Source organism: Cyprinus carpio, chromosome A6 (genome assembly GCF_018340385.1).
Source record: "Cyprinus carpio isolate SPL01 chromosome A6, ASM1834038v1, whole genome shotgun sequence".
Lineage (NCBI taxonomy): Eukaryota > Metazoa > Chordata > Actinopteri > Cypriniformes > Cyprinidae > Cyprinus > Cyprinus carpio.
The window spans coordinates 30,148,943-30,164,376 of NC_056577.1; the positions used below are offsets into that span (position 1 = coordinate 30,148,943).

Sequence of the window (15,434 nt, forward strand, 5' to 3'; positions counted from 1 at the left end):
AATGTCTAAAACTTGGTATTACAAGCACTTCCTATGTCTGTTTGCCTCTTTAAGAAGAATCGCTTTATGTTTTCCACCAATTGTAAGTCATTTTGGATAAAAGCGTCTGCAAAATGACTAAATGTAAATGTAATTAAATATGCAAAGTGCAAAGAATACATCATGGTAGCATTTGTTAAATTAAATGTATGCTTGTTTTATTTTTGATCAAAAGTTTTATTTATTCTGTCACACAAAGTAGGTCTAATTAAAATTTAGCATTCACGTTTTAATGTTTTAAATATTAAATCAGTGGGTAGAGGAATGTACCTTTTTTCTCACTACAGGTACATGATTGACCATGATGCAATGCGTCACATGGGAAGGGCTGATGTCCTCATTGCTGGAATGCGAGGTCTTGGCATGGAGATTGCCAAAAACGTGATCCTGGCTGGAGTTCGATCGGTCACCATTCAGGATGAGGGTGTGGTGGAGTGGAGAGATCTGTCTTCTAAGGTAATACGTCCTGTTAATGCAATTAAAAGAATAGTTCACCTAAATGAATATTCTGTCAGCATTTATTAACCACATAAGATGATGTTTTGAAGAAGCTCCGAGCTGCTGTTTTGAACGTTGATTTATACATCTGTGCATTTAGACTTGCGAGGGCAATTACAATGTGGTACATTTGAATGTTTTGAATTAAATGCAACTTCAAATTAGTTTTTAGAGCTAAAGTAGAAATAATTTACTTTCATTGCATGAAAAAAGCTGCTCCCCTTTTGTGTTCCATGAAAGAAACAAGTCATGCTGGTGTGGAAAGTCATGACAGTTAGTAAATGATGACATAATGTTACTTTTTAGGTGGATCATCCTTTTAATTTGTGAAAATGTAAATGGTTTATTCAGGTGTTTTTGATGGGTCTTTTACAAACAGTTATTTATATAATCACTTATTTACATGAATTCTCTCTGTAGTTTTACCTAAAGGAAGCTGATCTGGGTCAGAACAGGGCCTTGTGCTCTGAGAAGCAGCTCGCTAGTCTGAGCGTGTCTGTCTGGGCTAACAAACTCAATGAGGACTTCCTCAGCAAGTTCCAGGTGAGTACTGATGCTGGTCTCATATGCATATGCAAAAAAAGTTTTTAGTTTTAACCATTTTTTCCTGCTTTGTCATATTAAATGTGTTTATCACAATAGGTCGTGGTGCTCACTTATTCACCTTCAGTGAATAAGCTACGCGTGGGAGCATTTTGTCATTTGAGCAATATAAAGTTTATTGTGGCTGACACCAGAGGGCTTTGTGGGTAGGCTGCATCCCATGAATCAGAAAATATCTGAAAATGGTTAAAACAGTGCTGAATCAAGATTCTGCTTTCTGTGTTTGGTTCGCAGGCAGCTGTTCTGTGACTTTGGCGGATCATTTGAGGTCACATTGAGACACAAATGTAGTGTCTCCAGCATCAGCCTTGATTGCTCATATCAGCAAGGTGACACAGGACAAAAATCATATTTTCACTTTCAGTTTGGTTCTCTTAAAGGGATACTCTCTCTAATGTAGTTCCAAATCTATAAGACCTTTAAGTAACTTTGAAATACAAATACAGACAGTTTTACATTTTGAACATTTTTAATGAAATCTGAGAGATTTCGGTCCCTCCATTAAATGTCTGTTCCAACAAAATTAATCCACAAGAATCCAGCAAAAAGAAAATCAACATAAATCAAGCTATTTAATCCAGCATGTTTGAGCTTCTGTTCACTGTATTTGATTTGCTGTATGTATGTGTGTTGATCAGTGTTTAAATGTGAATAAAGCCTAAATTAAATCAGTTCACCATAAAGTGATTGTGCCTTTTCAGAAAACTTGAATTACACAGCTTGATTCTTGTGAATTAAATGAAGGCATCACAGGAGCCAGGAAGTGAAGCTAACATTGGATTTGAATGTGCCTTGATGGCTTCCTATATAGCATTATTCAGTTTTTGGACACAGCCAATATAACTTCTCTTTGTGCTTTAAACTGTTCATGAAGGAACGGTGTTCGCCTGTGACTTGAGCTCTCTCTCTATTTTGTTGTAGATCATTAAACTGTTATGCAGTTTCAGAAATCTGTCTGAAATAGGGTACCTTCATGTGCATATGCTGCCTGCAAAGACATTGCCTGAGAAGACATTGAGGCATCAAGCTATGCTTTCGGACAGAGCCATTGTTTGCGCACAACACCTAGTGTATTGCATTGACTCAAGCATTTTCTCAACCCTGTTCATCAAGATTTAAATTCTAGTTACTGTGCGTATGAATGACAAGTTTAATTCATTTACATTACTCCAGTGCTTTCATCTACAGAACGATTGTGAGTAGGCTACCACACCATTCAGAATCACCAATAATTGCATTTGCAATAATTGCATTTGCATTGAAATTATTCCACTGTAATGTGACCCGTGCATTGACCATCATATTTAATATTCATGATCCCTGCCCTTTCCAAAAACCATAAATAACACATGAGCACGTAATAATGATTAAAATTCATGTGAGCTTCAGACCACTTTCCAGAAATGGTTCTTCTGCTCCAAGGTAAGTCTGTCTATACAACTTCTCAAATAGGCTGAGACTGCAGTATAGTAGGTGATTTCTTTTCTTTCTTTCTCTTCCAGATCCTTGCTTGTAAAGAATTGGGAAATGAACTCGACGAACTTGATTGTGGATAGTTATGAAGAAGCTTTTGCCAAAAACATTGTGATTGTTTCTCTTGGTCTTATCATTAATTTCATTAACGGAATGCTAATGGTGACTTTCTTCTCCAATCCAATGTTTTCAAGAGACTCCAGATACATTTTATACATTCACCTGGTATTCAATGACATGCTCATGATATGCATATCAGTGACTTTATATGTGTTGACCTATGTTTCACCACTTGTAAATGCATCATTGTGTTGTGTATTAGTTTTTCTTGGTACGACCACTTTTATGATCACTCCACTGAATCTGGCTGGTATGGCAATAGAGCGTTTCATTGCTATCTGTAAACCACTGCATCACTCTCAGATTTGCACACCACGAAGAACCCACATCTTTATATGTTTGCTGTGGGTTATAGGGGCCATACGTTCTATAACAGATGTCATTATTTCACTTTTAACTCAACCCGTATCTTTCTTCAGATCATTTATACCTTGCTACCCAAATTATTTGTTCCCTTCCAAAAGCCACCAGTACAACACCATTGCTTCACAAGTCATCTGTATGTCATTGGTGTGGATAATTCTCATTTATACTTATTGCAGAGTCCTGTTCACTGCCAGAAAGGCTGATTCAAAGGGTTCAGCAAATAAGGCTCGGAGTACAATATTGTTGCATGGTGTCCAGTTACTTCTTTGTATGCTTTCCTATATCACTCCTTTTATGTTTATGATTACTACTCCTTTTTTTCGTCTTCACCAAACTAAGATCACTTTCTGCATTTATCTGTTTACTAATATTTTGCCAAGATTACTAAGTCCTTTGATATATGGGGTCAGAGACCAGAAGTTTGTGAAACAAATGAAGGAATACTTTACTTGCAATATTGTTATTGTAAAGATAGTACCATCATAACTGTGAATTTTATTTGGCTAAAATTTCTTAAGAAATAATTTGATGAGAAATTGATTTGTGTTTCTTTAATTATGACGTTTGTTTTATTTGAGATTTGAGAACATCAGTGAGAGCAGAAGCTCTCGTGTGTATGAATGTCACTGAATTAGAATCACTGAACGCAAATACAGTACAAACAAATGATGAATGAACTTTACTCAGAAAAAACTTAACTTTTTTAATCAGCGGGTGTTTTAGTGATTTTTAATTTTAGTGGATGTATGAAATCTGTTCAGCTCAAGTTCACAAAGGTGTTAATAATCACATTAACTATGGGAAGAACCCACAAATTTTGTCTTTATTTTGAACAACCTCTATTGCTTTATCAGTTAAAATTAACAGTTTGGGAAAACTGCTTATTAATGTTGATGATAGAACTGTATTACAATTATTATTTTTTGATAAAATAAATCGCACTGTAAATTCTTATTCTTTGTGGTTATTTTACAGTTATTTTTAATACCAAAGATTACTTGATTATTTTTTGACTTAATCAGTTCATCCATGTATTTATGTTTGAGTTTTTTTTTCTTGAAAAAATGAACAAGAAAATAAACACTCTGTATGATGCCCAACAGTTATGCACACTCTGATTTGTTATTATTTTGTCATATGAGAATAGCAATTAATTTAAAGCATAGAACAAGGTGTTGTTTTAAAATATTATTAATTACACAATATATGCATGCATAAATCAAATGGATATTGTTTCGTTCAGTAAAATATGCAAGACTGTAACTTTATTAGTTGAGCAAGTTAAAAGTGACTGAAACTCCAGTGAGACTTCTACTTCCAGACTACAGTAACTTACAGTAACTTACTCAGTTATTTCCGTGGGTTTGCAGCGCCATCTTGTGGTTTTTCTGTATAGTTTTCCTCGTGCACACCTACAGTTTGTTGAGCTCACCTGAGGAATCTCAGCGTCCGGTGACAGAAGCTTTCGAACATACAACAACAAATAAATATTTGGCTTTTTAATCACTCATTATAGTTGAAAGTTACAATAACAGAAACGAAAGTGCAACCCTTTCCTCTGAATCAGATCACTTTCTGTTTTGACCGAGGGACCAAACGCTAAACTCTGCTGAAAGCTTAATGCTACTGAAAATTGCCTAGGCATTACAGCTAATTATAAAATTGGCATATTTATAAATTCGTAATTGGTCACTTGTTGTTCGCTAATGTGCAGTATCCTTGAAAACTCTCAGTTCCTGCATTGTTTACACCCAGCTTTTAGACAGGTGTATTTAAAAGACCCACCACTGCAAAACAGCACAGTGGTACTAACAAGTTGGACATGCACATAGTAATAGTACAGTTTTATTTTTATTTTTTATTTTTTTATTTTTTCAGAATGTAACATGTAAATACTATAGTAGCCTACTACATGAATATGGAAAGGGCATGCTGATATTGACTAGGGGTTATATTCTCGACAACTGTAAGTTTACTGTAAAATATTCTTATTAACTCTCCTGAGGCTATCTGCATCTTGGTTAACCTCTACCGTATTCTCTATCTCTATTTTGTACTCTACTCTCTATCTCTAATATATATATATATATATATATATATATATATATATATATATATATATATATATATATATATATATATGAAATTTCCAAATATATTTGGAAATTTTATTGCTAGCAGTAACTGCTGCACAAGAGTTTAAAGTACCTGAATAATCAGATTTTCATTTTTAGTAATCATTTTTACTTTATTTACATTAAGTGCTATTGAAACTGTATGCAATCATTTTAACTGAAAATTTGTTTTACTTATTACAATTGTTAGATGTTAAAACTAAGTACATATTTCACACGTTTGCTGGTTCCTCGGTTTGTTAAAACAAATAAACAAAAAGGAAAAAAAAAACAGAATTTGTTCACTGAAGCATGGAAGCATAGTAAACAAAATATTTAAAAGCAGACGTGATGTTTGTATTTTTGTACATGCACTTTCATTCATTTTTCATTTTGTTGTTTCATGTTTTAATGTAAATGTAAATCATCTTTTTGTGGTCGGGTTACTTAGTTTGAGGAATTCCAGTTATGTATTTCATCAGTCCTGTACGAATAGTTATGCCTCACATTGCCTGGTCTCTTCCTGGTATTTTTCACAGAAAAACCAAAGCCAAAGTGACTGGGCTTGTTTTATGTGTAGTTGAAATTATTTTCATACTATTTTGTTTATCAGAACTGGATTAGAATTAGTTTATCAAATACAATAAATGATGACTATGCTTAAGAACATTATGTTTTGTTTTTTTTTAATTACTTGTTCCCTAATTCTCAGTAGCTTACTGTTTACTGTGAAACTATTTCATATGTTATTTAAATATGCAAAGTGAAAAGAATACATCATGGTAGCATTTGTTAAATTAAATGTATGCTTGTTTTATTTTTGATCAAAAGTTGTATTTATTCTGTCACACATAATAGGTCTATTTAAAATTTAGCATTCACCGTTCTAATGTTTTAAATATTAAATCAGTGGGTAGAGGAATGTACCTTTATTCTCACTACAGGTACGTGATTGACCATGATGCAATGCGTCACATGGGATGGGCAGATTTCTGTGTTTGGATCTGCTTTTCAAGACAAACTGAAGAAACAGAACTATTTTCTGGTGAGTGTATTTCTTCTGTTTCACCAGCAGGGGAGGACATTATGCTGATTTATGTTTCGGTGAACCCTGTTAAATGACTCTCAGCTACTTATCGTTGATCTGTTATAGTGAGCACATCAGTGAGTCAGTGGTGTCGAATGCACAGGAAATATTTTATGTGCCGAGTGACATTTCCTGTTGAGCACTAAGGATATGCCAGTCAGAGTTTCCCATGTGAATCAACCGAATAATTCAGATTTTTGGGGGTGATTTTTCTGGTGTGTACTTTGGTGACTTTGAATGTTGCTAAAACATGTAATTTTATTTTCATTTTAACACACAGTTTGTTCATATAAGTTTTATGCTAATTAAGTTTAAGCAAGGATTTATTAAATTGATCAAAAGTGGCAGTTTTATATATATATATATATATATATATATATATTTTTAAAATGAATTCTTTTTTTTTTATCAGTGATATGTACAGTATTTCAAAAGTGCTAAATTCTAACACTTTTTGAAAATATTACTGTTTAAGCATAAAAGACTTTGAACAGTAGAGTAGTGTATATATGCTATAAAGAACATAACATCCAAAATTTTACTTCAGTCATGTCTCACTCTCAGTTCTCATCAGAATGTGTTTGTCTATGATCAGGTCGGAGCTGGAGCAATTGGTTGTGAGCTGCTGAAGAACTTCACTCTGATTGGTCTGGGTGCGTGAGAGGGTGGCAACATTACAGTGACTGACATGGACTCTATTGAGCGATCGAATCTGAATCGACAGTTTCTGTTCCACTCTAAGGACATTGGGGTAAGACGAGTTGGCACCAAACAACAGCAAAGAACACCTATACAATTGATTTACACTTCAAAAATTTATTCAGTAAGATCGATGACTTGTCTTCAAGAGAATATGAAATCTGATTGAATGAGCCACATCTGTATCACATTGTGCCTAACTTAACCCCTTAACTGTGATAAAATCACTGTAATGCATTTATATTTATTCTTTCTGTGTTTCTTAGAGGCTGTTAAAGAGATGAGCCCTTACATGAACATCACCGCTCACCAGAACCGTGTGTGTGCAGAGACAGAGGAGGTTTACACACGTTCATTTTACAATAACCTTGATGGTGTGGCAGCTCCGCTGGATAATGTGGATGCGCGTGAGTGATGAGTCTGCTCAGTTTTATGATGTACCAACAGTGTTTACCAACCAAGTTTACATCAACATTTTATTTTCCTTATACATTAGGAGTCTATCTCGACCAATGCTGTGTGTGAAAACAAAAAGCATATGCACGAGGGATGAACTCTGGGTAGTAAATGCCACACTTTGGTAGTAGTACCACATCTGACTGAATCATACTGACCCTCCACATCAGGAGGGCAGAAAGCCATTCCTATCTGCACACTTAAGAACTTCCCTCACCGTATAGAGCATACGTTACAGGTCAGAAGGCACTTGTACTGATGGGAAATTTATTTGATTGAATATTTATCTGCTTGCGAGATTTACATGTTCAGCAATTCAGTAGCCGCTCAAACATCTATTACCATTTCTCTCATGTGTGATCACAAACACTTTCATGTTGACGAGAGCTTTTTAGGAGTTAAACTGTGCTGTATTACACCAAATGTCGATTAAAGGCTCATTCACACCAAGAATGATAACTATAAAGCTGGAACAATAGCTGCTGTATATTAGCGTACACACCAAAGAACTATAACATTCTCTTCATTGTAAGTGCGCTCTGCATTTTTGACATCTGCCACTTTAAATGCAGTATAATAATAAATAAACAGAATTTTATTTTTACATACATTTATTAAATATTTGCAAATACACAAAGTGATCATTTAAATGCAGCAGTTGCATTTTTACCATACATGGAAGCTATGATTGTATGCGAATCACAAATCAATTGTTTGTCATTTTCAGTGGGCCAGAGACCAGTTTGAAGGGCTTTTCAAACAAACAGCAGAGAATGTGAACAACTTTCTCAGGTACAGATGAATTCAGTTTAACTAGTTAATAGTCTAGAAGAGCAAATGTGTGGAAGATATATAGGGTGAAGAGGCTCTACAGTTATCAGCAGATGCAGATATCATTAAATATCATACTCCTTCAAGTATACATGCTCATGTCCAGGCTCAGCTATTCATTACTAGTGCAACCCCAGGCTGCCCCCTGGCTTCCTGCCACAAGTGTCAACTGTTGTCAGATCTCTTTTCCATCTGAAATGAAGGATGTTTATAGAGAGGCGAGTGTGCAGGAAGTTGAGGTGCTGTGTGCTGTAGGCAGATACCGCAAAGGGAAGGCAGCAGCTTAACTGCCTCAATCTCAACTACTTCCTCTTGGCTGTCAGCAAATTGCAGCCTGTGAGTTCAGGGAAGGAAGGACCCCACCCAACTCAACAGCTTTCCTTGGTTAAAAACTGGAAGTGTTTTTAACTGTTTTAGTTTAGTTTAATGATAATAGGCATGTTTTTAGTGCCATATGAAGCTTAGCCTAAACAACTGATGTTAAAAAAAGTTAAAATAATGAAAACTACTCATACTGATAGCGCTACCTCTTTTCTCTATCTCTGCATTGACCCAACATTTGTTGATTGCACAGTTGCCCATGGGGATGTGGAGGCTGTGGAAATACTGGAGGGCGTCTATAGGAGTCTGGGTGAAGAATGGCCTCAGAACTGGGCTGACTGTGTCAGCCGGACCCACAGACAGTGGGAAACACTCTACCACAATTACATTAGACAACTGCTGCACTGCTTTCCCCCTGACCAGGTAACACAGAGACCAGTGTACACACATTTATACTTGGCTAAAGCATATGGCTAGTAGCCAGAAGGTTTCTGGTTCAAACCTGGAATTATCACTGTAATAGGGTAAATTTCCTGAAAGCATGTCTAGATCATATCCCAAAATCAAAAAAAAAAAATATGTATAAAACCTATTTTAAGAACTAGTGTGATTTTTCCATTGTGACATTATTTTTTATAATAATTGAGCAATTTTATTCGCCTAAAATTATAATTACCAGACAATCTGAAAAAAGAAATATATATATATATATATATATATATATATATATATATATATATATATATATATATATATATATATATATATATATATATATATATATATATATATATATATATATAAATTAGATTTTTATGACAATAAGGGGGTGAAATGTGATTAACTATTTTAAAAAAAAGTGTCATTCCTAATGGTCTGTAAGCAAATTATTATTCTTATTTATTTATTTTTTTAGCTTGGGATGAAATTAGACCCATATATGTTTTGACAGGTTTCATGAGATTCACCCAAAAACTGTACAATAAAATGCTTTGGATAATAAAAGGACCTGCTAAATGATTAGTTATAGACCTACTAGTCTTTTAATAATTTGTCAAATCATGCATTATTTTTGGGTTGACTAAGTCATTTTGCACCAGCAGGTGGCACTGTTGTCTATAATAACGGTGGGCCTTAAACCATGTGTAGTGAGAGGTCAGTAGAGGTTTAAATGGCTTGATAAAGTCACAATAACAGGCATCTTGTTATTCAATAACTGGCCATTAATTTTCTGAAGTTTATAAATTATAATAACAAAAGTCTTCATCATGAGAATGGCAGCATATTGCAACATTTTCTTTCTAAATATTAGATTCTAATTTAGTCTTATTGACAGTGTAAAAATACAATTGTTCATTTTTTCTGGTAGTCTGTGGTTATGTAACAATATGGATGTGGAGAGAGGTCTAATCCATAGCATAAGTGCCTGCACACTGAGATAAACATGCTTCCAGAGGAGGGGTGATGGACAAGAAGAGTTTTGAAACTCTAAAACGTCCTTTATCTCGCGTGTCCAGATATAACAGTTGCAAAACCAGAAGTCACAGATGTGAAATGGGAATGCAGACCACGGTTAAGTTTGAGGGTTTGTGCATGATTCATTTTGCATGAATATACTGAAAAAGAATAAATCATGAAGTTCTCCTGAGGTTTGGTTGAGCTTGACAGTTTCTCATTATCAGTTGGAGTCTTTCCTGGACTGCAGAAAGACAGTTGTAAAGCTCAACATACACAATTAATTATTTTAAACCAGTGGAATAAGCTTTGTGTTATTGTTACTGGTCTTTTGGTTTGTCTGCGCTCTTTTGAACAGCACTGTCTGTTTTTTGTTAAAACACCTACTGCATTGAACACACATATGATAAACTCATTATTCTGTCTGTCTGAGCAAAAGGTTTGCAGACACAGGCTTTATTGTGACCAATAACATCCACTTCACATCAGCATGTGACAAGTGTCTGCAGGGATTCCATTTGGCCCACAACACATGGAGACGGCATTCACTCTTGCTTACTGGAGCTGACTCTATAGCATCTTTAACAGTATTTTTTTATATTAAAATAAACAACACAAACACATAATAATAATGATAAAAAATTAAATCAGTAAATAAAATAATCATATTTTATTATATGATAATGTATAAAATGTATAAATGTTATAACTAAAACAAAAATAATATAAAAAGTGTATATAATAATATTTAAAATGTAATTAATCGAGCCTACATACACATGTAATAAATAAAACAACAATAGAACTATATAGCATCTTTAGGAATTTTAAAGCAATGTTTATAAAAACATTTTAAATAAAAAAGGACAAACATCTAATGATAAATAAAATAAATAAAAATTATAAAAAAATATTAAAAGTGTAAATGTAATAACATTAATTCATCCTACATAGACATACTGTATATTATGAATCATTTATCTAAACATTTTTTTAAAAATGTAAAAAAAATTAATAAAATTATACACTTTTTTTTTCTTCTTTTCTTCCCACTTTGGTCCTCATTAGGTAACAAGCTCTGGACTTCCGTTCTGGATGGGCGCAATGAGATGTCCACATCCTTTGACCTTTGACTCCAACAATGTAAGTTTTATTGAGTAAATCCCCACACACAGCCCTTAGGATCTCCCATCATCCCCTGCAGACAGCATTGTCTAAGTTTAGATGACTCACAGTTTCTCTTCTGTTGTGAGTAAGATAGTATCTGATATCAGTGATCACCTGTGATTAACAAAGCAAGGTCTTAAACCCCCGACTTCTCTCACACAGAGCCACATTAGCAAACAAGTCATGCTTTTCACAGAAACCCTTTCAGATACAAGTATAAACTGAAAAAAATAAAAACTCCAAAATATTTTATTAGGCATCTCTAGATATGCAAATGATTCCATTCTATAACCATTATTCTATTTTATGGCCCATTGTTTCCATTGTCTTGATTCTAGATTTGTGTTCCCCTAAAGGAATTTCTTTTAACTCATAACAGTTGTTTGAATTCTGTGGTTTCAAAGGTAAACCCAGTTTGGGAAGTGCTGTTTTTTGAACGCGCTACACACTTTCCCCTCGTCATTTCCTGTTAACCACTGCACTTCTGTTTTCTCTGCATATGTGTATGTGAGCCATGGCAAGTTTTTCCACCCTTCAGCTCAAAATCAAACACAAATGCGCAGTTTCGCCTTAGATCTGCCAGCTGCAATAAACTATTTTGAATTAAGATTGTTACTGTTTTCTTTTGTTTTATAGACCACCCATATGGACTTCATTATGGCAGCTGCCAAATTATACGGGCGGATTTATGGGATTACAGGCTCAAGAAACCGTTCTGATATTCAGAGCTTTCTGCAGGGAGTAAAAGTGCCAGAGTTCACCCCTAATTCTAGCATAAAGATAGCTGTGACTGACCAGGAGATGGAGGAAGATGAAGAGAGAAAAGAAGAAGGTGGAATTATGGGCTTAATATGAATATATGCAATAAAATTAAGTCTGTAAAGAATGTTAAACAATAATATCTCTGCTAATATAAATATCTATCACTGCACCTCTCTTACGGATGCACCCACAGGAGTTTGAGAAGGTAGGGTGTTTTTCAAGTCAAGTTTTATTTGAATAGCATTTTCACAATACATATTGATGCCTCGATGAATCTACAGTATATCTTATTCTTTGTATCATTTGTATTAAAGGAATAGTTGACCCAAAAATGACCCAAAATGTATTTACCCTCAGGCCATCCATGATGTAGATGAGTTTGTTCCTTCATCGTATCAGATTTGGAGAAATTTAACATTAAATCACTTGCTCACCAATGGATCCTTTGCAGTGAATGGGTGCCGTCAGAATGAGAGTCCAAACAGCTGATAAAAAAAAATATCACAATAATCCACACTATAAAACATCAATTAACTTCTTGTGACATAAAAATCTGTACATATTTCTCTCCTGACACAGACGAGATGACTGGAGAAAGCAATATAATGAATAGAGGTTGAAAAGTATGTATGCAGGTTTTTTTTTTTTTTTTTTTTTTTTTTACATACAGTACATGCAGATTTTGGCTTCACAATTTGTTAATTGATGGACTGTAGTGGTGTGGATTATTGTGATGTTTTTATCAGCTGTTCAAACTCACGCATTCACTGCAGAAGAACATATATGTTGTTTTTGTTATTTCACCACCCATTAAAATGCATTGTATAGAACAAAAAGCAGCTTAGATATTCTGCAAAACATCTTTGTTTGACTTTACACTTACTAAAGAAAACAAAATGAGTTTGGAATGACATGAGAATGAGATGAGAACAAATTTAATTTTTTGTGTGAACTATTCCTTAAGCAGTTTTAAACATAAAATCTAACTCTGAAAAGTTAGTGTTAACTTTGGCATCCCCAGTAAATGCACACATTTGGTATGTGCAGTGAGACTGTCAGACACATTGGTGTCCACTTTCAGGTAGGAGGTCTCATTCAACCACAAAATTGGCCCTAAAACATCCAACCCCGACTGCAGTTTTTATCAACCCTTAACCAGCTCCATCCATTACAGACCAGAGAAAACAGTCTTCCTTTCTGTTGAGACAGGTCTTCTTCACAGAACCTCATGACGGGTCTTATGAAAAACTTTGGATGCACTCTGGTTTAGTCAGTGTTTGCTTTGTTGTTTGTCGTGACTGCATGACAAATAGGCTTCCACACACATACATGGAGACTGAATGGGCATCAGTCTCAGAACATCATCTCAGTTGTGTTTTCTGTTACGAAGAGGATTAGTCTCAGTCTGTATGTTTCTCTGCATGTATCTGTCTTTGATTTTCAACCTTCAACCTGACCTGGACTATCGTTTCTCCATTTCTCGTTCTCTTGTTGCTTCCATCTTTAGTCTTGTTTTCTCTGAAGATGAAAGCATTCTGGTATCTTTTTGGGAATGTTCATATAGCAACAGTTAGGCAAAGGTTTCTGTGTATAAATGTACTGCAGGGTCCTCCAGTCTGAAACCACATAGAAAATCTGGGATTTTCTTTTACTCAAACCTGAAAATGAACAAAGATTTAAGATTCTGAACATTTTAAAACCAAGAATAGTTATAATGAAGAAGAAATCCGATTTCAGATTCTGCTCTATTTCTAGGTCACAAATGTAAGTAAATGAGTGACATTGAACATGTGACTCTTTTTTTGCTTGCATTGAAACTCAAAAGAGTGGTATTTTAGTATCATGGATATGCTATTAAAGTTTGTAATAACCCTGGCATAAGATGCTTGTTGGAGTATCTCAAATGACGTTATAAATTCATGTTTTTTTTTTTTTTTACCTGATAATATAATTTGTAATGCAAGATTTCTATTAAATTAGAAAAATGAAACATTTCTCTAGTGCACTCTGACTTTTGGGCTCCACTGTTTGTATTATGTGTGTGAGTGTGTGTGTGTGTGCACTTTAAGCGATGACACATTCTTTGCCAGATCAGATGTTTTGTATTGTTTTGTTTTTTCCAGTGGAATGTGCGTTTGGGGGATTCTGGTGGCATCAGGTTGCCAAATTATATACTGTGCTCAAACACCCCCAGAGTTGCCCCCAACACACCCAATACTTGACAGTCTTTGTAATGCTGTGGTGCCTGGGGCGTAGGAAGAGTGCCAAAACAAAACCTCCTAGCATGGGTATCCTGAAATATCTAATATCAAACCAAAGTTCTTGAGCTACGATTATGCTTAATGGTCTATCTGGTTTTTAATGGCCATATCTTTGAAAATATCAAGTTTATAAGTATATGATTTGAAACTAGTTAAATCTGGAGCAGTTGCAGTCTGTTTTATGTGACATCATGTGCAGTGTCACTGGAACATTACATATGAATAAAATAGGAAGCTATCAAAGTTGAAATATGACACGGTATGACATCTTTGTCTAGTACCTGTTGTACCAAAGTGTGCAAACATATCTGTGGCTACATTTTGTTCCTGTTTTTAAATTCTTCTTGTTTTTTATACAAGACTAAAGATAGCAATCAGCATCACACTTTGAACACAACAGGTCTTTTTTCCATCTCTTTTGCCCTGTGGTAATGAATGAACAGATGGTTGGTAGGGGAATATTTGCTAGTGGACAAATCAAAAGGTGTTTTCCATAGTTGAAAAGAAGTAAAGGACAACAATAAATGATGCAACTGGTTTCAGACTATTCTACTGATGCAGAGAAATATATTATTAAATATTTTTTTTAATTGATATTTTAGTTTTTAACAAAAATATCTAAATATCCTTAAAACACTTTTAAATATTAAATTAATATATAATATAAAATAATAAAGTAAATTAATAAAAATATTAAGAAAAATAAGTATTAAGTAAATTAGCTTGAAGCAAAATTTCATGATATTAAGACTTGTTTTTGGAAAATAAATCTTGAAGAGTATCTTTTAGAGTTTATTTTTTATTTTCCCCTATTTGAAAATGTTTTAGGGATAACCAACACTATGTTTTAAAGTTAATGCATAAAAAAACAACACATTGGCCAATGATGTGAGTCTGATACATGTGTCGAGACAACCAAGACTGAATGGAAGAACATTCTGTGCAAACCTCTCTTATGTGTAAGTGCTGATAATAATGCAGTTGTTTGTACATTACCAAATCTTCTTTTTAATTTTTGTGTTCCAGGATAATGACAGTAATTTCCACATGGACTACATAGTTGCACCATCCAACCTGAGGGCAGAGAACTACGATAGACCAACAGCCGACCGCCACAAAGTAAATGACTTTTGTCTTTGTCAGACAACTCTGCTGTGCTTTTGTTTGTGAAGCACAGCTCTA

The 15,434-nt window shown here is 34.4% G+C and overlaps 1 protein-coding gene and 1 pseudogene across 1 annotated transcript; both read left to right on the forward strand.

The window, feature by feature from the left end:
- Window positions 1–330: 330 nt before the first annotated feature.
- LOC109091200 overlaps window positions 331–15,434 on the forward strand; it is a 31,753-nt pseudogene continuing 16,649 nt past the window's right edge.
- Window positions 2,582–3,954, forward strand: LOC122145358 (odorant receptor 131-2-like). Its single transcript, XM_042758956.1, has one exon. It carries the CDS (start codon window positions 2,668–2,670, stop codon window positions 3,583–3,585), a length of 918 nt encoding a protein of 305 aa, XP_042614890.1. The 5' UTR covers window positions 2,582–2,667; the 3' UTR covers window positions 3,586–3,954.